Raw genomic sequence first — 26,010 nt, forward strand, 5'->3', positions numbered from 1 at the left:
GTTTTTGATTCTACACTATTTTGTTGTTTGTTTGCACTGTTGATCAATAAATCTGCACTTGCATCCACTGCTGCTGAAAGACGGTTGGTGATATCATGACTCTTGTAGTGCACCTCAAATAGGGGTTCTGTTATTTCCTATTATAAGATTATAATAAATAAACTTTAAGATTATTAAGCTTATTTCTAGCCTTTTTTGCAGTGTATAATTAAGCTTGGTGTTTTGTAAGTATAGTCTACTTCATTAACATACTGGTGAGTTTAAATAACAGGTTTTCTAAATAGTTATCCATGTAGGGTCGAATGATATACTGACTGTCAGGGGTAACTATGCCAGAGCTGCTGGAAGTGGTATTAGTGAGGCCAGTAGGGGGCGCTCACCCTGTGGTCTGTGTGGGGCTTAATGCCCCAGTATAGTGATGGGGACATACTATACTGTAAAAACTACATTGTCTTTCGGATAAGATGTTAAACTGAGGTCCTGACTCTCTGTGGTTGTTAAAAGTTCCAGGACACTTATCGTAAAAGAGTAGGGGTGTAACCCTGGTGTCCTGGCGAAATTCTCCCATTGGCCATTCTCTATCATGGCTACATCAATCTCTCCTCTCCACTAATAGCTGGTGTGTGCTGGGTGTTCTGGCACACTGTGGCTGCCGTTGCATTATCCAGGTGGATGCAACACACTAACAGTGGTTGAAGAGATTCTCTCTCCACATTTATATAGTAAAGCACTATATAAATGTAACTGTAAAACCCCCCCACAAAATAGCAATAATATCATAGCAATGAAGCTTACAACAGGTTATGCTCACTAAACTGCTGAATGTAATGAAGTGTAGTAGTGCTCTGAAAAAATGTATGCTTTATAGACAATTAGGCTACATTTTAAGGCTTGTCTGGCCCTTTAGGGTCAGATCCCACTCAGATCACTCATTTCTTGTAGCCAATTCATAGCTGCATTGAGGCATCACTCAGGTTCCACCATAATGAGACTGTATCTGTACACCTGTCAGGCACTGAATACAGTTGCAGTTACAGACTTTATTAAGAAAGCAGGCAGACAAATCTTGCAGACATACGGCTTGGCATGTCAGGCTATGGAAAACACTGGACAATACTTCACATCGGGTGGTTGGTTGTGAATGACTTATATAATGTGTGTGTGTATGTGTGTGTGTGTGTGTGTGTGTGTGTGTGTGTGTGTGTGTGTGTGTGTGTGTGTGTGCATGTGTGTGTGTGTGTGTGTGTGTGTGTGTGTGTGTGTGTGTGTGTGTCTGAGAGTCCAGGTGCAAACAGCTAGTAATTAGGTGACTGTGAATGTGACATGAAGCATGTGGCTTGGGAACTGTGGGCTGTAGCAGCCATGTTAGTAGGCTGCAGTGCACTCTGGGAACTGGAGTCCACCATCAATTCAACACATAACTATATATACACAAACATATAGAGATTCTCATGATGCCTGTTCTATTAATCTAAATTGCTTATTGTAAATTAAACTATACCTGATTTAAAATATTTTTAAACAGAGACTTGGATTAGACCAAATGAGTGCAGAAAGTACATCAATTTTTTATTAACATAATGAACAAAAAATATATATTCAATCATTTCCACTCATTGGTATTTACAGGCCACCAGGGCCCTATTTTAAATTTCTACAGCAATTTGCAGACTTCCTCTCAAATGTAGTTGTCTCTGTAGAAAAAGCAGCAATACTACTACTAATAATAATGTATAAGTTGTGATTGGTAAGTAATAATAATATCAATATTAATTTTGATAATTCACAAGACCATCTGAGAGCAGTATTTGTGTGTCTTTTAGACTCAGTTGGGCTCAAATAGAATATAACAGCATCCAGTCATTATGAGTGCATTTGGCATAAATCTAGAAATCATCACAATAACCCAATCTGAAATGAGCTCTGATCACTATCTCATTTCATTTAAAATGCATTTTACCCATAGAATATGTACTTTATTACCACATAAAATGTACAATAACATTGAATACTGTACCAAGAAAAAAAAGGACTCAATATGGCTCTTCAGTTTTGGTGGACAGCCAAAACAGGATCTTTGACAGGATTTTGAAAAGCCCATCTCTGTTTACCAGGACCATTGCTTTGGTGAGGTCAATAGAAGCAATACAGAGGGGTGTTTTCTGTTCTGTGCACTTCTCCTGGAGTTAGAAGAGGCGGGAGAACATGTCTGTTGATATTTTTGTGGTTTGAATGCCACATTGCGATTATGGGTAGATGTGCGCTGCCCTTCCTTTACAAAAAGAACATGTAGGAATTCTCTTTCAGTGTACCTGACTCAGCCAGATGTGTTTCCTGAAGGGCAGCTATGTCTACATGAAGTCATGAAGTTCATTACTGATAGCTGTTTCTGGTGTTTTTGTTGTCATTTAGGCTTTTAGAAAGGCAAGCATTGTCTAGACGTTCCAACATCCCAGTTTTATAACTGGTCTCTTTCATCGTTGTGTTTTCTTGCCTGATACTATGTTCACAGACTAACTTTCCATGAACCAAATCAGGAAGCAGACTGTAACAGCGTCTGACTAGCTGGGGACTGCTCAGCTTAAGGTGTTAACTCTCCAGTTAGATTCAAATATCAGGGTGAGAACCTTTCTGTGCAATCCACTGAGGATTTCCCACTGCCATTGCAGTTAATGGAATAAAAATACTTTGAAATTGATCTGTATACATGATTAAACTTGAGTAAGGGACACTACATCACTTAGAAAATGTATATATTTTAAAGACTATGTACACTGAACATATGATACATTGAACTTTCTAATAAATGTTGTGTTCATATTTGAAGCTTTTGTGCAGATCTGGCATCCCTCAACCTATCACTCATACACTCACATGCTCATATTAATTTCTTCAATACACTAAACAGCATTTTTGTGACATTGCTTTTTTTTTTTTTTTTTTTTTTTTTTTTTTTAAATGTTACAGAAGTCACAGTTGACCACAAGAAAATTGTTTAATTATATGCTTTTTCCAAAGTGATTTTTCTGTCAATGTCTGCCGATTGTCATTTCTGCCATATAATTGCCTTCCACACTAGGATTCTTGATTTTTTTTCAAGGCAATAACAGGGTGCCCTTGTTGAGGCAACTGATGGCGTAATGTTCTAAAAAACTGGATGACTTCACTGTGCTTCAGGGATTTGCCATTATGTTGTAGAAGTTTGATTAATAACAACATTCTTAATAAAGCAAAGTTCACTGATAGTATGTGAAATGTCTGGGTAAATCAACAATGAATTAATGAACAATACATAAATTATGTCATCTTTTGTGCAGCTTTGCATATCCAAACATTCAAGGATCAATTAATAACAATACACATTGTAAGCATATTATTATTTAATTATATTTCACACAAAATTCCATCACATCATCAAAGGACATTCTGCTTCTAGCTCCTCTGGAAGCTTCCTCACTCCTTGTTCCTCGCCTCCTTGTGGTGCAATTATAGAATTGATATGTCCTTCAAGATGGATGACTTTGATCAATTTCCGGGTCACGGGCTGGAGGGCAGAGGAGCGAGGACACGAGGAAGCAACATTTTGAGTATTGAGAAGTACCCATTGCGTCTAACAGGAAATGATGGAAATAAACAAGGGAATGTTTCAAAAACTTGGGTGAGGTCACCTTCTGGCACTCTGGAGGGGAAATGTCTGGGCTGGATGTTACATATTTTTATAAACATAGTGGACAATACTTGAGTAGTTGTACTTCATTACTATATTTAAGTATTAGTTTGGTGTATTATTCTTCGCTTGACTATTATTGAAATTGAACCTAATTATAAACATTAACATTCCTTATCAGCACGATTAACCAACAGCTCATGCATTCTTAATTTCAAACGGTGACAAATTTATCCGGGTCATGAATCTCAGCTTGAAAATACTTTTACTTATAAAGTAGTAAAAAGTAATTGGTTACATGAAGTAAGTATAGGTTAGCCTCAGAATAGATGCTATTGTGTAACAGGCAGAACAGACAGTATATTTCTATTTATACTTTACAGATCTTATTATGGTTTATTATTTAATGACTATTCAAATCAAAGCAGCCATGAAAAGTTCCAAGAGCTCTTGTCAAAAGGATGAATATACAGAGGCAATTACATATTATTTAGGTAGAATCCTGCAAATGCTGTACATGCATATTATACTTTACCAAAACAGGCTGAGGGAACAGAATGTTACAGTGATTGTACTAGGTGGAATGAGTGGGTAGCACGACATAACAAAAAAAAAAAACAACAACTTGTATGCCACTAAATATGAAAGGATAATAATGAAATTGAGACATGAATATAGAATATGCATGTTTTACAGTGTGTGTGTGTGTGTGTGTGTGTGTGTGAGAACTAAACTACTGACTGTTTCTTTCCAGTGTTGTGTACACATACATTCACTCTCCCTCTCTCCTTCCTCTGCAGGTTCTAACTACACCAGCCCATCTCTGGTTATGGTGTCTAATGTAAGTGAGAAGGAGCACAGTGTTAGTGTTAGCAAAGGTAGTATGGTAGGTCTGGCACCAGAACACATCCCTACACCTAATGCCGCCCTCAGCTGGCAGGCAGCTATCGATGCAGCACGTCAGGCCAAGCTGATAAGGAGTGCAGCAGCAGCACCCATCTCCACAGCAATTTCTACGCAGCAACAGCGTCAGCACTACAGCAAACCCAAGAAACAGACGAGCACAGTGGCCACACGGCCCCCGCACTCCCTCCTCTGCCTTACCCTCAAAAACCCCCTCAGACGAGCTTGTATCAGTATTGTGGAGTGGAAGTATCCTTCAAACAGCAAATAGGTTCAATATGTTGGGATAAGAAATGTCAGTACCTTTTATATTATATTTGCAGTTTCTTTTTCTATGCAAATTATTTGAAAAAGCATCTAACAGTCTAATACTGTTTTTTAATGTCAACTGTTCTGTATAAATGGCAGCTTTAATGTGTAGATATTAAGTTATTAAGTATTGTAATACTTTTGTTAATACAAATAAAGAAAAAGCACAGAAAAGTTGATAAGGTTGTGTTAGAAAAAATATTGTAGCACGGGGCCAGAAATACAGAATGATGGGTTGAGTGATAAAATGTTTGAAACAAACGGCGTATAAATATATGAACAGACACTGGTGTGCAATGGATGTATCCATAAGCTGACCGATGTGATTGGCATGATTGACATAGAAGTTCATTGGGAGATGTGGCTCTAGTTTTAACAGCACCTAAAGAACATTTGAAATAAATGTTTTACAGCTACTAGGCAAGTGGTGGTTGCTGAATAAGTGCATTACTTAAAACCAGTAAACTGAATAAGTATGTTCTAAATAAACACTATTTTTTATTTCATGAGATGCCTTAAATTATATCAAATTTAATGAACTGCAGAGTAATTCGTGTAATTCAGGCACGGTTTTGAGACATCTAACATTAGGTAGGAACCCTGAGTTTAGTCACAATGTCAAGATCACCAAGGTCCTTTGCAGAAGTGATCATCAACCAAAAAGTCTGTCTGCAGTGATACTCATATCAGCGTAGTGTCTGGGTCTGTTCAGAAAGGTTTTAAGGGACTCCAACTCAAAGGGGAGATCCCACGGCTAACTCCTGGTGAGTGTGGCAGGTGGAGAATGCCTAACTATTTTCAAACACTGTAATACGCTTAAAGCTCACAACATACAAGCCCGGTGTGCTGGGGTTCTAGCACACCTGACTTAGCCATCAGTCTGCGCACCGTATCAAGTGGCCAAACCCATAGAGAGCTTAGTCATCATGTCACAACTGTCATCATATCCTAGTATGAAGGATACCTTTTGCAGAATTGTGTGCTGGAGTGCCTGAGGATAGTTTTCACCTGGTGATGCCATCAGTGATGTGCTGTGATCAACAATGGCAGGTATTCGCATGTAAGCATGTGCCATTAGCTCAGGTGCACCAAATCACTCTCAACCTAGTTCCAACTTTGAGGAACAGATTGCCTGGCCTCTGTGGCTGATAAAGGCTACATTTGGCTCACACAAATTATTTTAAAATCACAAGTGTTGCTTGTGATCATTCAGAGCTGAAGCTGTGTATATAGTGGTAACCAGCTTATTTGGTGATAAAATCATTAAAAGAATGTTTCCTGCTGGGAAAACCCACTGCTCTAGTAAAATGGAACATAAACATAAAACTTCTCACTCTCTCCTTACTTTTATGAAGTTAATTCTGAACTTTGATGTTGAGGGCCAGAGTTTGCAGAGCACCATGCCACTGCACCTTCTCTGTGTGAGCTGTTTCATTATTGCCTGAAAAGTCAATAAATATATAAAGGGACATTGGATACATCCATGTGGAATGCCAATGTTAAGAGTAGATGCTTTTATCCAAAGTGATTTAAAAATTGAGGCAGGATACAACTGAGGAGTTAAGGGCCTTGCTCAAGGGCCCAGCAGTGGCAGCTCGGTGGTCGCTAACACACCTGTTTATATAAAAGAGCACTCTGAAACCATATTCCTTCAAGTCTGTTTTTATCTTGTATTTAGCCTGCTGTGCGAATACAGTACAAATAAAAAGTCTTGGCACCCTATTTCTCAGTATAAATATTGTTATAGATGTTTATTTATGACTTCTGCATTATTGAGTCATTACAAAAACATTTTAGATTTCCAAGAGTTACTGTTCCAAAAAATTATTAAATGTTGCAGAAAAATGTTTGTACATCAGTAAAGAAAGCAACATATTATGCAATAGACCACTTTTCAGACAAAAAACAAACAAACAAACAAAAAACAACAACAATGAAGGCTGCAACCAATCAATAAATCAATCAATAAATAAGTAAGAAGCAAGTGCAACAGTCACAGTCTCCAGAAGAACTGACAGATTCTCCAAGATGTTCAGTAAAACCTATGCTTTTTTTTTTTAAAGCAAATTGTTGTCAAACCAAATGTTGAATTTATTACTCTTTACTGCTTTTTAAAACATTTAGCACCAGAAAGCCTCACCAGCCAGCTACAAGTAATAAATCCTAGTACCATCATGACTGTACCCACTTCACACAAACAGCTTCTCACCAGATAACCTGATAGGTATGAAAGAGATTCTTGTCCTAAGAGTGCCAAGCTTTCACACTACATTGCTCACTTGCTGTATTTCTATTCTCAAGAGGTCAAGTACCCATTCTGCACCCCACTGTATTCTCTCTGTGCCTCTGCCAGTGCTTGATTGAACCACCATTCCTCATGATACAAAGGATAAGTCTCTGACTGTTTTCATATAAAGATGATGAGCCACCTCTTCACTAAGCTTACTTGAAATGAATGAAAAGAACACTCTAACATGGTTTTACCTTGACTATATTCTTTGACACTGACCTATTTGTACTTGCATGAGGATATGCTTTTGATTATGACTAAAAAGTGTTTCTATGAGTCACATTGCATAAGACCATATGCTATGATTCTATGACAATAAATGTATATAATAGTCTAAGAGAAACAAAGCAGCCAAACAAATAAATGTATCCGTCTCATAAATTAATCAGTCTCATTAAATCAGCCACATTAAGTGACCAGTTTCATGTAATACCTCCTTCAGTAGTTTAGAATTTTAATTAGCCAATTAACACCAATTAACTCCTTAAGTAACAAAATCTAATCCTTTCAAGGGACACAGAAAGGAGAGTGTGTGTGAGAGAGGGAGAGGAAGGAATTTGTGTGTGTGTGAGAGACACAGAGAGAGAGAGAGCGAGAGAGAGAGAGAGAGAGAGAGAGAGAAAGAAAGAATGGACACAAACGTCTGTGTGTGTTTATGTGTGTGTGTGTGTGTGTGTGTGGAGAGAGAGACCTCGCATGTGTGTGGACATGTGCTTTGCTCTAGCGCTCACGTGCCTGTGTGCGCATTCACGCTGCGCCAATGAAAATGAATGATTGAAACCCAGGGGCAAAAAAGTTCCTTTCACCTCTCCCCTCCGAAAATATTGGAACAGCAAGGAAAATTATTTGTTTTTTGCTATATATTCAAGTTTGAGTTCAAAAGCTGAATATGAGACGAGAATTTCAGCTTTTATTTCTTGGTATTTATATCGAGACATGTTAAACAGCTTAGAGCATGGCACCTTTTGGTGGCAGGCCACACAATTTTTAGGCGAGTAAAAGTATAGGAACAGATAAGACTTGAAGTAAACTAAATTATATTTCACTTTGGTTGTATATCATTTGCTTGCAATAACTGCATCAAGCCTGTGAGTCACTGACATCAACAAATTGTTGGTTTCTTCTTTTGCAATGTTTATCCAGGCTTTTACTGCTCAATTGGGTTAAGATCTCATTTTTTATTTGGCCAGTCTAAAACCTTCCACTTTTTTTTTCCTGATGAAGTCTTTTGTTGTGTTCCCAGTGTGTTTTTGGTCATTGTCCGCATAGACGTTTTGGTACAACCCTGGAAAAGCATCACAAAAGAAGAATGTGACAGCTAATGCAAATTCAAGACATGGAATCAACCCCAGACCTTTTATCTCTTTAATCTGTCATGAAATAACAAGGAAACAGGCCACACGTGGCCATCAAACTGCTTATCAGTCAATTGTCCAATTACTTTTGAGCCTGTGAAAATGGTGGGAAATCTGTTAAAAATTGCTGTAATTCCTAAACTTTTAAGGCAATATTTTTGTTAAACCCCTTGAGTTAAACTTGAAAGTCTACACTTTAATCACATCATAATTGCTTAATTTTAAATCCATTGTAGTGGTGTACAGAGGCACCATTACAAAACAAAATGTGTCACTGTCCAAATACTTATGGACTGTATATTTGTCTATATCAGACAGTTGTGCTTCCCCTATATTAATAAACGCCAGCCGCCAACGTGATGATGTTTAAACATGAATAATGTTTGTTCATCACTAATAAATGATTCATAAACACACACTGACAGTTACCAGTGACATTGAACTTATTTCATTCATTCATCCATCTCCATTAACCACTTTATCAGGGTTGAGGTGCATCCAGGACCTATCCTGGGAACACCCTGCATGTCCCTATTTTAAGAAGGGTTTATACAGTATATCACAGTACACATGTGCTCTTAAATTACATTCTCAATCACATACAATGAAGAAATGCTGGAAAGCAAAAATGCCTTTAAACATAATTCAATTAAATGATTCTACATAAATTCTACATTTCTGGTAGTCTCCAGGTACAATTTTAGAATTTACAGTTTTATAAGGAAATTACTAGGTAAATTTTTTTGAGCATCTTGGGCCACAGTTCTTCTTTAGACTTTGACTGTCACACTTGCTTAATTTTTTGCAGGTAAAACACAGCAGCCTCCATTATGTTTACTGACATACAAAAATATTTTTGTTAAAAATGCAGGAGTCATAATAATGTTTAACAAAATATATACTAAAAAAAAAAATAGGGCATCTAAGACTTTTGTCTGTATGTCAAATGTTCAATGGGTGAAGCATCTGAAGATGAGACTAGATTTGACACAGCTAACATGTGTCTTTAGCAGTTTATGGGATCCACTTGCACATAAATTATTTTTTAGTAAAACTCAGCACCTGTCAACATTTACCTGTTGTTCATATTGTCTTTAAATTGACTTGAAATTCTTTACTTGTTTCAGCCCTTAACTCTATACCTCTCCAGACCCTTTGAAATCATCATTTTAATGACTATTTTTGCTAACTGTGTTGCCTTAGCTGTCTACATCCCCTTTCCTGAGGATGACTCCAATGCCACCAACTCCAATCTGGTAAGATACATGGTGGAGATTTTTTTTTTAATTTTAGTTATTTTTTACTTATCTTGCTGCTGTAGTAATACTAGTAAACCACTAAGGTCTGGGCTGCTGAATCAAGGAATACACACTATACCAATGCTCTCATGGTGGTGGTGGTGATGATGTTTGCTTTACACTGACCCTCTTGATTTAAAATCCATAAAGATGGTTGAGGTACATACATTGGGGAATTACATATATTGAGGTACAAATTTTGGGGAAAGTGTTAATACACTGTTGTGCACTTACCTGATATAGTGATATTGCACAATTTGCACATAAGTTTACACTTAACATTAACCACCCCTTAGTTTTAACCAGAGTTTCACATTCTTTCTTCTTTTTAAACATCATGACAATGTAAAATACATGTGGCAATACACTGAAAACAGGCAAACAAAACGCTTCCATTACTGTTGTTTTACTTACATTAGTGTGTCTTCATTTGTGCTTTTGATTTATGCATTTGTACCATAATTATATGAGAAATAGTATTATATGTAAGCTTAACAGGAAATTATTTCATACACTATAATGACTTGGGCGCATGGTGGCTTAGTGGTTAGCACGTTCCCCTCACACCTCCGGGGTTTGAGTCCCGCTGGGGCCATATGTGTTCGGAGTTTGCATGTTCTCCCCGTGCTGTGGGGGTTTCCTCTGGGTACTCCGGTTTCCTCCCCCAGTCCAAAGACATGCATGGTAGGCTGATTGGCGTGTCTAAAGTTTCCGTAGTGTATGAATGAGTGTGTGAGTGTGTATGTGATTGTGCCCTGCGATGACCTGGCACCCTGTCCAGGGTGTACCTCACCTTGTGCCCGATGCTCCCTGGGATAGGCTCCAGATTTCCCTGTGACCCTGAAAAGGAGTAAGCGGTAGAAGATGGATGGACTATAATGACTTTTTGTGTGCACTGCAACTTTTAGATTGCTTCTATTTTAATATAAATCCTATTTAATGTTTTTAATATTATAATAACAGTATGTAACACAATTTTTGTTCATGTGTAGTAAGTGAATTAAATTTAAATTTAATTAAATTAATTAATTAAATTAATTAATTAAATTAAATAAAATTTAATTGCTTATGCCAGAAAAGTATAGAAAATGGCTATTAATCCGCTCAAACTTTGCTTTTGTGACCAGCACATTGGTATTTTGAAATCTACTTATTTTCATTGAGAAAATGGGAAAATCTGCATATTTTTCAATACAGTTTTTATTTATTTTACATACAGTCAGAAAAAAATATGAATTAATATTCACATAAATATTATTTATGTATACTAAGGTTATACCAAAAATGACCACAAAAGATTTAGAATTGAGTAGTTTTTCAAGATTTACTGTAAGATTATATTATAAATTACTTTCACAAAGCAGCCCCAAAATGTAGTCTACCATTATGTTCTTGCTATATTGTCTTTGGTAGCAGCAATTAACGTCCAATATATCCTGTTGGAAGTGCTCTTCTTGCTCCTCTAAGTATACCCCCATGTTCTTCTTGAATTTATCAAGATGATCATCAAGGATATGGACCTGGAGTCCAGTGTGCCATAGTTCAAACAGCTCTACACAATTTTCAGCTTTGTGATTGACCAGGAAGCCCTGGACAAAGCTTTGTGACAAAACTATTCCAAGCCAATTTCTCAGTCTTAGTGAGCTTCTTGGGGAAATCTTGCACTCCAATTCTTGTTGTCATCTCCTTATCTAGAGCTGTGACAGATTGATAAGACCGAATTTGATGTGCAGTGGTGGTATAAGCACTTTTTGGGGGTCCACAAATGGCACCTACTTGATGTTGTTCCTCCCCTACAGTGGACTTGGTCTGTTGTGGCCAGTCCTGCCTTTGGTACTGTGCCTTCGTCCCAAAGACAAAGATGGCAGGTAAACTTGGTAAAATCACCTTGTAGACCAATCAGGAATGCCATCATTTTGAATACTCTGAAGACCTCCCAGCCATACTCATCATATAGTACGTCAAGGCATCCAACAATGTCTTGATGCTGTTGTAATCCTCTTTGAGGTCAGAAAAAAACATTGTTTTAAAATTCACCTGTTTCTTTTTTTCTCTCAATGAAAATAAGTAAGTTTCAAAATACCAGTGTCATGGTCACAAAAACAAGGTTTGAGAGAAATAACATTTTCCATACTTTTGCGGTATACGCAATTCGGAAGCAACACTTACTACCCAGGGAAAAAAAATTTATACTGTATAATGTTATTTATTTTATGACTATAAAGACACTATAAACACTATAAAGACATATTTTGCTTGCTATTATTTTGAAAAGTCACTGACAGTCTCATTCAAACAAGCCACATTTAAATTAAGAATATCCATGCTATTTGAGTCTTTTTTACTCTCCTGACATGCTGCATGCTGTGAGTATGCCCAGAACTCTCTCTGTCACTCAGCTAACCCTGTTCCCGTGAATGCTAACCCCACAGAATCTCCCACAGTAGACGATTTGTTTAGGTGGAGCGAGCACCACCATCTCCTATAGCAGTTAGCACAAACCACAAAGGAATTTGCAGATTGATTTAGAGGAGAAAAGCCACAGTATGAACGGTGTGAGTATGGCTGTCCATCAAAGACAGTAGACACACCATGGGCTGTAAAAAATGGAATCCATGTCACATCAGCCCATTTAAGATCCTGTGCCACATCAATGAGGTCACATACAAACTGGACTTAACATGTCATTACAGATTAGCCCCTTCCTTTCACATGTCCCACCTAAAACCCTTTACACCAGGACCACTAGCTACCAATGTGCCCCAGTGATGCCACCTGCACCCCTAGACATAGAGGGACAATCTGCCTGCATTGCCAATGCCACCCTCAACTAACATTGTAAGGAAGGTTGCATCATATCAGTGCTGGATTCAGCACTGAACTACATTTCCCAGAACATACTGCAGCATACAAATACAGCCCCATTGTCACGTTCACAGTCACTGGACTACTGATCATGCACACCAAAGGTTAGGTATCACATCCACCACTATTTTAAGGACTCTCAAACACTTACTCACCATGAAGTAACACTGAGTGTATCATTACCTGACTTACCAAGCCTTTTGTCATTGATCTAGGTATTCAGGTTTTGACTTGGTTTGCTACCTTGTTTCACAAGTTCAGATTTTGCCTAGTGTATTTTGTTTTCATTGCCTGAACCTCTGCCTGTTTTTGACCTTGTTTTGATCTTGTTTCACACTTTGGATTGTTTGCCTGTTGTAAATAAATCTCACTGCAACTGTCTCTGCTGCCTGGCAATATACATAATACTTATTGGGTATCCAAGCACTGAAGGTAATTATCTTACAAACACATTTCTTGGGTTCTCCCAAACAAAAAAGCTTCAAGAATATTCTACATAGATTTGATTTGATTTTATTCTACATAGATTTAATTTGCATAATAACTTTGTGATTTAGCCCCAGCATGTTCGCCATTGGTATTAAACTACTTAGATGAGTATAAACCTCAGTAATTACCACCCACCAACAAAAAAAAAAAAAACAACAAAAAAAAAACAACAACAACAACAACATGGCTGCCACATGCCAATCAATTCTAGCTGGTCAGAGTCAAATTTACTCAAAGAACTCTAACTCATGATCTATGGTAGCATGGATTCAGTCAAAACATGGATTCAACAGACAATCATCGAGCTGTTATGTAGGTCCGGTAGAGACCCACAAGTAATTTATGAAACCTCATTCAAAACGGCCATTGGTCATCTATGTTTTACACGCAAATTGTAATGTACTACTACACACAAAACACGCATATTATTAATATAATTTGTACACTGAAATTTTGTTTTTTTCCCATTGAGTTGGTGAAACCATAAAATTTTTGTCTTTTGGACAAATTTGTCCCGCTTGTTCCAATTTATGATAATTTGCCTAATATGCAAAATATATATTTTTGCAACGAGCCCTAGAATGTTTGATGCTCAATAATCACCCAAAGCATGTTGACATTTTTTAAACAATATGGCTGACACATGCCAGTCAATCCTAGCAGAGCCTACCTTGATTTACTCAAACAGCTCTAGTTTCGGACTGCTTGGATGGATTTGCACAAAACATGAATGCAATGTTCAGTGCAGTGTTTTGATTGGATGCAGTGGGTCATAATCACGCATAGGGGGCACTAATAGCTGATGCAGTGACTCATAAAAAAGAACAGATCTGGCCTATTTTTTTTAATGGCCTTTTTTGGCCTATTTTCAATTCATACACATCTTTACACCTGATGTTACCATGCCATTCTCAGTTTAATGTATTTGCACAAACATGCGGTCCAGCAACATAACAAAATTCAAAAGTCAAAATAAAAGTTATTTCTGTAATACTTGAAATGTGCAATATCATATTAGACCGCAAGATGGCAACGTGAGCCTATAAATCTTAATAAACATGCACTGGAACACATTTTTAGTTTTATTACAGTATGTTTAAAGCAATAGTAAAACAATATTTAATTAAATATTGTAAAGATTGTTTTTAGTTACATGCAAAAACAGCTGAGAAATAATAAAATGGATTCGATAAAATGAATGGACTATGTGACAAGCCAGAATGGCCAGTGTTGTCAGGTTTCCATAAAAGTATCATACTTTTTAAAAGTACTTTTTGAATATATTCTCAATTCATACAAATGATTAAACAACTGTTGAATATGTAATGCTAATGTGTCTTGAAAATTGTAATGTATATGCACCAATGGGCAGCCCAGTAATATTTCAAAATGATTTGTGCTATCATATGGAACAATAGCAGTACGACCACCACTACTACTACTACTACTATTACTACTACTAATAATAATAATAGCAATAATACTTTTTATTATTATTGTTATTATTATTATTATTATTATTATTATTATTATTATTATTGATGTTGATGTGTTTTATGTTTTTTGTGCTAAAACTGACTAAACATTTACTCAGTAATATTGTGAAGATGTACAGTGCAACCCATAATGCATGTAAGATAATTAGGAAATGTATTACTAAAAAAACAACAATGAGCAAAATCATATCGCACCACAAGATGACAACATGAGCCTATAAATTAGAATGAAAGCACTCAATTATATATTTAGGTGTCCAAGCACAAAGTGCTGGTAAACAAAAAAATATAAAAAAAACATAGAATTGAAGGAGGATGTACTTTTATTGTCCCATAACTGTAGGCCAATAAGTCTTTCAGAGAACATTTAAGAATGATTAAGAAAGTATGCACAATCAATTGGCAAGTTTCTAAATATGTTTTTTAAGTTAATCAAATGATTATTTACATGTTGAGCCTAGCTGAGATATGCAAGTTCTACGAGCATTGGAAATGTGCATCACTGTTAACATGATTTTATGCAGAGTTTGAGTGAGGAATTTGGAGTTGGGAATATTGTTGAAACCTGGCAAGCCTCCCCATGAGCTTTGCACTCATGCAATGTTTTTTTGTTTTATCCAGTGGAATCCCAGTTCCTAAAGCTGACAAACTTTCCAGCAAACAAACAAACAACAACAACAACAACAACAATAACAACAACAACAAAATAATGCACTACCTACTGTTCATTTCTGAATTCATACTACTTTAGGACACATAGAACTGTTCAATTCTAATAATGTATTCAGACATATATAAAAGTCAAGTCCATAATTATTTTAACAGTGACAAAGTGTCAGTGCGGCATATACGAACACAAGTACAGGGGAAGACAGCTTCATTATAAAAGCTCAACAACAATTCAAATCTTCAGGCAAACTTGCAAACAGTGAATAGGCTAGGGTCAGGCAATCAACAAACAACATACCCTAGGCAAAGACTATAATTCTTGAACCAGACACAAGAAACAAATCATGACAGTGAAAGTCTTGGTAACGACAGCTATGAAACATCTAGCATAGTGGGGGAAATAAGTATTGAACGCATCAATATTTTTTTCAGTAAATATATCTCCAATGAGTCTATCCACATGAAATTTTCACCAGACATCAATATTAACTCAAGAAATACAGAAATATAAAGAATTTGGATAAAGAAATCCAGAAATATAAAGAATTTAAAGTCCATAAATAAAGTTATGTGTAATAAAGTGGAATGACAGGAAAAAAAGTATTGAACAAGCTAAGAAAAAGCAGTTCTCCAAGGCAAGGCAAGGAACCAGCTGAAATCCGTAAGTAATTATACCCCCTATCTGTGCAAATTAATATCAGCTGGGTTAGTAAATTGATGATCTATAAAAAGGCTTTTCGTTACCAATGTGTCACACAAGAAACATGTCATGATGGGTAAAAGCAAAGTGCTCTCCCAAGACCTTTGGAACCTTATTGTTGCAAAACATATTGATGGAATCGGATACAGACGTATGTCAAAACTTCTGAATCCTCCAGTAAGCACTATTTGGGCTATTATCCACAAATGTAAGCAACATCACTCCATAATCAACCGGCCATGCACAGAAGCTCCTCGCAACATTTCTGACCAGGGAGTCAGAAGAAGAGTCAGAAGAGTAGCCCAAGAGCCAAGGACCACTCAGAAAGAGCTCCAGAAACACTTGGAGACAGCAGGTACCATCGTCACAGAGAAAACAATAGGCAATGCACTCCACGGCTACAGAAAGGCATCTCAAAGCAATTGTAAAGTTTGCTACAACTTTTTGGCTGTCATACTACACACCATGTTTGGAGAAGAAATGGCACTGCACATCACCCTTAAAACACTACACCAACAATGAAGTTTGGAGGTGGAAGCATCATGGTGCGGGGCTGTTTTTCATTGCATGGTACTGGCAGACTTCATGTAATTGAAGGAATGATGAATGGAGACCTTTACCGGGAGATTCCTGAGATGAATCTGCTGCCATCCATCAAAATGAGGAAGATGAGACATGGGTGGACCTTCCAGCTGGACAATGATCCAAAGCATATAGCAAAGGAAACTCTCAATTGGTTTCAGAGGAAAAATATCAAGACGTTAGAATGGCCAAGTCAGTCACCTGACTTGAATCCAATTGAACAAGAATTTAGACAATATGTTTAGAAGAATGGGCCAAAATCACACCTGAATACTGCGGCCCATTTATTTCTTCATACAGGAAGCGTCTTGAAGCTGTCATTACAAACAAAGTCTTCTCCACTAAATATTAAATAAATTTCAGTTAGCGTGTTCAATACTTTTTTCCTGCGTCATTCCCCTTTATTACACATAACTTCATTTATGGACTTTAGTGTCTGGATTTCTTGAGTTAAAACCAAAGTCTGGTGAAAACTCAATTTCTTCTTGCTCAACCTGTGCTAAAGCCAATGTCCCCAGTACCTTGCCTTCTGGCAAACTTGGCAAACCTGCTGTGTTACATGTGCCACAATGGCCCTGGTCACACACTGCAGTGGATTTGATCAGATCCTCCACCCTCCCAAAAGCACACAGTCATTCATGTTGTCACTGAACATTTCTCACAATCCCTGCATTACTTTCACCCTTCAATACTACTGAGCTCCTGTTCAACCATGTGTTTTGATACTTTGGATTACCTGAATGCATTGCGTCAGACTGTGGAGTTCAATTTATTTCACAAGTGTGGAGGTCCCTTATGGAAAAGCTGGGAATCACAGTGAGCTTAACTTCAAGGTACCACCCCCAATCTAATAGTCAAGCAGAGCAAATTAATCAAGTAATTGGAAGATTCTTGAGAACCCTTTGTGCAGACAACCAGGAGAACTGGTCCTGATATCCACCCTAGGCCAAATATGCCCAACACTCTCTGTGTCATTCAGATACACAACTGAATCCTTTTCAGTGTGTGCTCAAACATCAACCAGCCTTGTTTCCATGGAATGACACCCCCGATGACAGCAATAGATAACTTGTTGCATTGAAGCAAGCAGGGTTGAAAAGGTACCCATCAATGCATACAAAGATTCTCACAACAAAGTAAGAGGTTTGAGATTGGCAAAGAACAGAAATTACCCAGTTTGAACAAGGCCACAGAGTATGGCTGTCAACTAAAGATTTAGAGGTAGAGAGTTTTTATTGTCATCCTAGCCATATACAAGTAGACAGTAGAATGAAATAGTGTTCTCCAGGGCCTTGGTGTGACATTACAGAGGTCACAGACATCATTGTACACAATTGATATGTAGTACAAAAATTTAGGCAGACACAGTGGAACCAGTTTCTGTGGAATTAATGTACTGAACGCTGAGCTGAAGTCAATGAACAGCATTCTGACATATATACAGTGCATCCGGAAAGTATTCACAACGCTTCACTTTTTCCTAAATTTGTTATGTTACAGCCTTATTCCAATATGGATTAAATTCATTATTTTTCTCAAAATTCTACAAACAATACCCCATAATGACAACATGAAAGAAGTTTGTTTGAAATCTTTGCAAATTTATTTTTTAAAAAAAGCAAAACTAAAAAAAGCACATGTACATAAGTATTCACAGCCTTTGCCATGACACTCAAAATTGAGCTCAGGTGCATCCTGTTTTCACTGATCATCCAAAAAATGTTTCTACAACTTGATTGGAGTCCACCTGTGGTAAATTCAGTTGATTGGACATGATTTGGAAAGGCACACACCTGTCTATATAAGTTCCCACAGTTAACAATGCATGTCAGAGTACAAACTAAGCCATGAAGTCCAAGGAACTGTCTGTAGACCTCCGAGACAGGATTGTATCGAGGCACAGATCTGGGGAAGGGTACAGAAACATTTCTGCAGCATTGAAGGTCCCAATGAGCACAGTGGCCTCCATCATCCGTAAATGGAGGAAGTCTGGAACCACCAGGACTCATGGTGGTGGCAGCATCATGCTGTTGGGATGTTTTTCAGTGGCAGGAACTGGGAGACTAGTCATGATCGAGGGAAAGATGAATGCAGCAATGTACAGAGACATCCTTGATGAAAACTTTCTCCAGAGCACTCTGGACCTCAGACTGGGGCGAAGGTTCATCTTCCAACAGGGCAACGACCCTAAGCACACAGCCAAGATAACAAAGGAGTGGATACAGGACAACTCTGTGAATGTCCTTGAGTGGCCCAGCCAGAGCCCAGACTTGAACCTGATTGAACATCTCTGGAGAGATCTGAAAATGGCTGTGCACCGACGCTCCCCATTCAACCTAATGGAGCTTGAGAGGTCCTGCAAAGAAGAATGGGAGAAACTACCCGAAAATAGGTGTGCCAAGCTTGTAGCATCATACTCAAAAAGACTTGAGGCTGTAAAAAGGTGCTTCAACAAAGTATTGAGCAAAGGCTGTGAATACTTATGTACATGTGTTTTTCAGTGTTTTTTTTATTTTTAATAAATTTGCAAAGATTTCAAACAAACTCACGTTGTCATTATGGGGTATTGTTTGTAGAATCTTTAGGAAAATAATGAATTTAATCCATTTTGTAATAAGGCTGTAACATAACAACATGTGGAAAAAGTGAAGCGCTGTGAATACTTTCCAGATGCACTGTACATTTCTTTCAAGTTGAGATAGGGTTAGGTGTAGGGCTGTGTAAATAGCATCATTGCTGAACTGGTTCGGATGATATGCAAATTGGTATGGGTCAAATGAGGTTGGCTGAGAGTTCGTCCACCATTTTTTTCAAGCTGAGAGGCTTCAGAAAACATGCTGTCATTTCCAGTAAGGGAAAATATTGAGCATTAATGCTCCCTGTTTTTTGTGGTGCATTGTGGGAATTTTAGTGTGCAAATGGTCCAGGGTCCAGTACACTGGGAGGATTTTGCGTTTGAGACAGCCCTTAAACTCTTTGATCAGTGCCCTGACTACTGAACCATGGAGCTGATTGAGACATACCCACTGTCTGAGAAGCTGATATGGGGTTGGGGTGCTTTTCACTACCAAAAGCTCTGCCAAAGGCAGTGAGCAGTAACTCAAATCTACTGCAACATTCATGCACCATGCTTTGTTTAGTTGTATGCTAAGGCTAGCTAGCATGTGCTAGTGAAATATTGTTTCATTTTCTGGAACATCAGACATCAGAGTCGGGACATCCCATGATTTCTGGGTCACTGGCTGAAGGAACTCACATATCTTCTCCATGGGCTTCTCCTCTCGAAATTTAAGGCCAACCAGCATATATGGTAAAGGAAATTCTGGACTCAACAGTTTGAAACTTACAGTACACACACACACACACTCACTCACTCACTCACTCACTCACTCATTCCACAATGCAAATGTAAAAATCACTTGATCAGGCTTATTGGAAAGAAGAGCATCTTTGGCAAGTCAAGAATGAGAAAAATGATGAACATGATTTAGTGAGAAATCTTTATGGGTCCTACTCATGTGGGGTCACAAGGAAATGAGCATACAGCAATCATTGTGTTCCCTTGTTAATTCCACAAACGTTCCACCTAACTTTGTAATGGCACATCTTTTAGCATAGGCATCAACATTATACTTGAGAGATTGATCTGAAGATGCCTAACAATGCTAGAGATATAGGTCCTTATTCATCAGAGCTGTGTCAAATCTGATATTAAAACAAACATGCACAGAGTTCCTTATTTAGTTGACAAATCTCATTACTTGTTCCCACAGTGGGTGTGCTGGTTGCATGTACAATATGATCCTAACAATAGCTTCTTATCTGTTCCTGGAAAGCTGAGTGGGATTAAGCAATGTAATGTGAACTGATTTTTCAAAAACTGATTTGATGGTGGGGTATGTCGGTGAATGGAAGTGTACATAATGTTATTTATGCTATATGTTATATCAAATATTTATGATTACATGTACAGACACAGGCACCTAGACTTCCTTGGCTCTCACATTCTTGACCTCACAGAGTAAGATGCTTTGACTCTTAGTAGGAAATTTTAAATATTCTCATGTTATATTGGACTGAAAAGACTTTTAAGATTATATTGTAAAAGGGGAACTGTAAGCCTGGCACACCTTCAGGTTCTTAATTCATACAACAGCTGTTTTGTATTATTTTCGATCTGTTGTATTTTGTTGTTTCACCAATGTTTTACTAAATCGTTTTGCGTAATGACTCTTTCTCTCTCTCTCTCTCTCTCTCTCTCTCTCTCTGTATATATTTTATATATATGTGTGTGTGTGTGTGTGTGTGTGTGTGTGTATAAAATAATCACTATTTTGATTCGTGTTATTGCAGCACACCCTCACGATATATTGGAGTAAGAGAGATTGTATTGGGATAGTGTGCATTTTTGTTGATAATTATTTCAACAATAACAATTATACAACATGTTAAGTGAATAAATTCTTATAAAAATAAATGTTTAGACTGAACAGATAATCAATTTAGATTTGTCTCACTTGCCTCTTTGTCTCACTGGCTTATGTTATTGCAGGAGCAAGTGGAATATCTCTTCCTTATCATCTTTACAGTGGAAGCATTTCTGAAGGTCATCGCATATGGGCTGCTATGTCACCCCAATGCCTATTTAAGGAATGGCTGGAATCTGTTGGATTTCATCATTGTCGTTGTAGGGTGAGTAAAATCAATCTGATTGTTCAATCATAGAAGCCCTTCTTTCCTACAGAAGCTCAGTTTTAGAAGGTATTGACACCTCCATTGTTTTTACTGTGATATTCTTTTCTTGTGTTACTAGGTGACAGTGGGATTACAATAGTGTTTGGTTTGACCAAGTTATTCTTTAGTTACAAAAAGTGCTTCTAAATTCTGAATGCATGCAAGCCTACAGCATATCTTGCTAACTTGGCAACATGAATTTTGTTGATTCTGTGCCCAGCATCTCTGGGAGACAAGAACATTGCAGATTGCAAGATGCTGTGAGGTGAAAATGACTAATTGTGACAAGCAAACTGCTGGAAATATGCTGCCAGCAGCATTTTATAGGCATACTTATGATGTTGTGTGTGTTACATAACGGACTCGATGCGGAAGCAATTGCAGATGAATGTCTTTATTTACAACCAGAACTTAACAAACAGGGATCGCGGCCTAAACTGGAAAAGCTATAGTCGAGGTACTAAACATGAGACTAGGTTTAAAGCAGGGAACAAACACATGGCATGAAAACTGCTAGCATCCAGGTAGCTCACATATACTTGGCATCTATATATTTAATACTGCGTGAAGTGCGCAGTAAACAGCTGAAAGTAAACAGCTGAAACAATTAATACACACATTAATACACAAAACCAACCAATGACTAAACAAGGAGGAGGCAGAACAGAAACCAAACAAGTGTACGTGTCTGTTCTAAACACAATCACCATCGTCCATGTGCACTCACCGGCTCACTCATAGTGCATGTCGCGCGCAGCAGCACCATCTGCAGGGGAGATTGTGACAGTGTGTAGATTGCACAGTGAGAGTTACAGGTAGACTATGGGGGAGTCACAGGGAGAAAATGAAAGGAACGAAAGCTCAGTTAAAAACTGACCAGCAGGTGAATTTACTGTTGAGGAGGTGAAGGTGAAAGTTGATGCACTGAGCCTCAACTGGCATACTGCATATATTGTATCTGCACATATAGTACATACATGCAATTTTGTATGACATTTAATTGAACTGGATGCAGCTAGGAGAGTAAGATATTGAAGACAATGTGTGAGACAGTGGGTCTGTCTGTCGGATCTGCCCAGGATATCTGGGGGTCATGGGTGTACATCCATGGGAATCCCAACACAACTGGGAACTTGGTCATGACTGTGATGTGATTTGGGATAAGCATGTAGGGGTGTTGAAGTAGCTGGGTATGCAGCCTTAACTTTTCAATGAGGGCACAGTTGATGAAGTTCCTAGCTGCTGCAGAGTGGATCATTCCTGAAACAGTAGAAAGATTTTCTGAGGGTCTTATCTGTACCAGTATGGAAAAATTTTGTGTAGAAATAAGTTAGAAGGACCCTTTCATTTCACTTGCCTTTTATATTTTACTTAGTAAGTGTACTAACTGTGATGTGACAATAAATCTGAGATCTGAGGCATGGATTCAAGAATGCTGAGTATAGTGCTGTAATCCTTTTTCTTCTAAATTTGGGACTGTGATTGTGGGGATTTGTACCCATTCAAACAAAAAAGTGCTGGAGGTTGGGCAGTGATGTCAGGTGAGAAGGTCAGGGTTCTGTGCAGGCCACTCGAGTACCACTCGAACCTTGGCCAACCATGTCTTTATGGATCTCACTTTGTGCATAGGGGCATTGTCATGATGGAACAGGTTTGGTCTAGGCCCCTTAGTTCCAGTGAAAGGAAATCTTACTGTTACATACAAACATACAAAGACATTTTAGACAATTGTACGTTTGCAATTTTGTGCCAGCAGTTTTGGGAAGACCCTTATAGGTGTTGTGGTCAGGTGTCCACATACCTTTGGCCATATAGTGTATATCCTCCTGTGTTATGGTTCAGTGCTGGATCAGCTGGCGGCCCATCTTATGCAGTTGCTTAGCCCCTCTACCGCATCCCTTTGCCCAGGTCTCAGTGTTGTAGCCCGACTAGATACATATGCTGGTGATCCAGTTAAATGTAAAGGCTTGCTAGCCACAAGTAATAAAAACTGTTTACAGATAAAGTGCTCATGTGGGCTAATGCTATGTGGTCACAAGAAGGAGAGGTTATTCAATCATTTGATTGCTTCATTGCTTTGTTCTAGCATGTTTTTTTTTTCACACTCCAGAGGGCAAGGAAACTGGGGAGCAATTGCTGGCCGAGTATGCACTTGAGTTCAGTACACGGAGAACTCTGACACTGAACTACACAACTAACACCATTTCAGTGGGTGCTGATATCAGCCTCCTTTGTGCCCATGGAATGTGAATCCCACACATTCTCCAGCCATTGCTGAATTGTTTCAAAGCAGCAAATGATTTGGGGAGACACCATCTATTAGAGCAAGTGGCTCAGCAAAACAAGAATTTCACAGATCACAGAGGGGAAACCCCCAGGTATGACTAGGGCTGGACCAACTCATTGGCCTTGTATAGATTTTTCAGCACATAAATGATGCAACCTGCATTTTTCATCTCAGACAAAAAGTGTGTCATATTGCGTCAAGGCAAATAGGCATTCAGCTTGTGGAGCATAGTTGCTTCTGAACCTCCAATGATAGCTGCAATGGTACACAAAAGCAGTTTTGGCCTTGATGTCTTTTCAGCTCCTACCTGGCAGTATCCTCAGGCTAAGTCAATAGTTAAAAATGAATTTTCCTCATGTCAGGAAGTCTAATGACTTGTCAAGTCTAGAGAGTGGGTATTGGTCTTTGAGAGTCACCCAGTTAAGGCCCCTATAATCCACACAAAACCTAAGCTTACTTGAAGCGTTTGACACAATAACCACCAGTGCTGTAAAATTTGCTAATAAGTAATTTTCTTTTTAGTGAGTATGTGACATATGGGGTGAGATTGATCAGCCTTGCAACCCTAGTCTTGCTCCCCAGTATGTATATGATCTCCTTACCCCATATACTGCATGAAGATCTCTCCGATCATCCAGTCAACTACTCCTTTCACTCCCTTATTCACATTTTAAAGCCAAAGATGACTAGGCTTTCTCGGTAGCTGCTTCTGGGCTCTGGAATAGTCTTCCTTTTCATATTAGATCTTCCCCCTATGTTCAAATCTTCTCTGAAGACCCACTTCTATTCATTCATTCTTTTAATTTGTCAACCGATATTTGGTACTATTAAATGTTTGTTTATAAATCTGTTTTATACTACTTGACTTGTACAGCACTTTGGTTTCAACTTATGTTGTTTTTAAGTGTACTTTATAAATAAATAAACTAAATAAAACTAGTTTCAATGTGTCACGTTTCAAAGATGGGTGTGGAAGCAATCGCAGATTTTCAACGTTTTATTATATAAACCAACAAAACACAAAAGATACTACAACAAATGCAAAACACTGTGGCAAGGACTAAACAAAAACTGACAGGACCAAAACACGATAACATGGACAGCCACGATAACATGGATAGTCTAAGTAAGGCAGGGAACGAGTACAAACAATGGCTATATTTAAGTGTGCTTGTTAACAAAAATGTGATTCAGGTGCAGGTGGTCATGTGACATATTGTAGTACAGTGAATACTGAATACTGAAGTCCAGAGTTACCTCCTTGATATATGGCACAATGGATGCTCTGCCAGTTGGGTGTGACCAAGACAGCCAGAAAACAACCCTTGGAAGTCCATTAGGATTGTCTGCAGTTTCCTTTTCTGATCAGGGTTCAGTGAGGATTTGCCTACTTTAACCGAAAGGTCACTGGTCTCCATCTATGATAAGGCCCGGTCTGGACCGCACAACACACTCAGAGTTACCTTGGGTGTTTATACCTTTTCAACCTTATGAAAAGGTTGGCACATGTATGTGATAAATGCATAAAGCATAAAATCCATAACCAGAATTGCAGGAGAAGACATTTGTCTCAGAATGACAAACTGATGAAAGAAACATAGCCCTGGAACCATACTTTGGGTGATACCCAAATGATCACAAGAAGCCGAGTTGGCCAGCCATAAAGGAGAAGCTGACCATGATGCACACTTAATTGGGTCTTTCTCTATGCACACCTCCAATACAGCAGACAGGGAAGCTCCCGTGTCAAATGTAGCATAAGTTTGTTACTTCATGTTGTTGGGTAAAACCTCAAGCCCAGACCTCTCTTTTTGGCCATCTGGAGTGTACTCTCCTGAGAGGCTTGTGAATTTAACTGTGGGCGGGTGTGATCTGTAAAGCCAGGCAGTGAGCACTCACTGCAGAACACCACTTTCATTGGCTTGGGGGGGAACAGTTTAGGGTCAGTCAGAGTCACGTTGGCCAAGTGTGGCATATAGAACCTTTCCAGAACCTTTCCCTTTCCAGAACCTTCACACTAACTGTTCCTCAGTGGTGGAATGCACTTCCAATCTCAATCCAGCCCGCAGAATCTCTCACCATCTTCAAAAAACAGCTAAAGACCCACCTCTTCTATGAACACCTAACCAACTCATAAAAAAAAAAAATAAAAAATAAAAAAAAAAAATAAAAAAATGCACTTATTCCTCTACTCTGCACTTTGCTTCTTCTGGAATTCAATTAATAGATCTTGTATGGTAGCACTTCTTGTATTGTTCTCTGCTTGATATATCGCTTTTCTTGTATCTTTCTCATTTGTAAGTCACTTTGGATAAAAGCATCTGCTAAGTGAATAAATGTAAATGTAAATGTAAATATAGTTCATG

The 26,010-nt window shown here is 38.2% G+C and overlaps 1 protein-coding gene across 2 annotated transcripts in view; it reads left to right on the forward strand.

The window, feature by feature from the left end:
* Positions 1-26,010, forward strand: part of cacna1c (calcium channel, voltage-dependent, L type, alpha 1C subunit) — a 317,859-nt gene that overhangs the window by 83,663 nt on the left and 208,186 nt on the right. For both annotated transcript variants that reach the window (XM_017494341.3, XM_047162132.2), the window contains exons 4-6: positions 4,468-4,819; positions 9,675-9,780; positions 21,176-21,315. In XM_017494341.3, coding sequence (XP_017349830.1) covers positions 4,468-4,819; positions 9,675-9,780; positions 21,176-21,315 — 598 coding nt within the window. The remainder of the gene's footprint in view (positions 1-4,467; positions 4,820-9,674; positions 9,781-21,175; positions 21,316-26,010) is intronic.

Source organism: Ictalurus punctatus, chromosome 19 (assembly GCF_001660625.3).
Source record: "Ictalurus punctatus breed USDA103 chromosome 19, Coco_2.0, whole genome shotgun sequence".
NCBI classification, from domain to species: domain Eukaryota; kingdom Metazoa; phylum Chordata; class Actinopteri; order Siluriformes; family Ictaluridae; genus Ictalurus; species Ictalurus punctatus.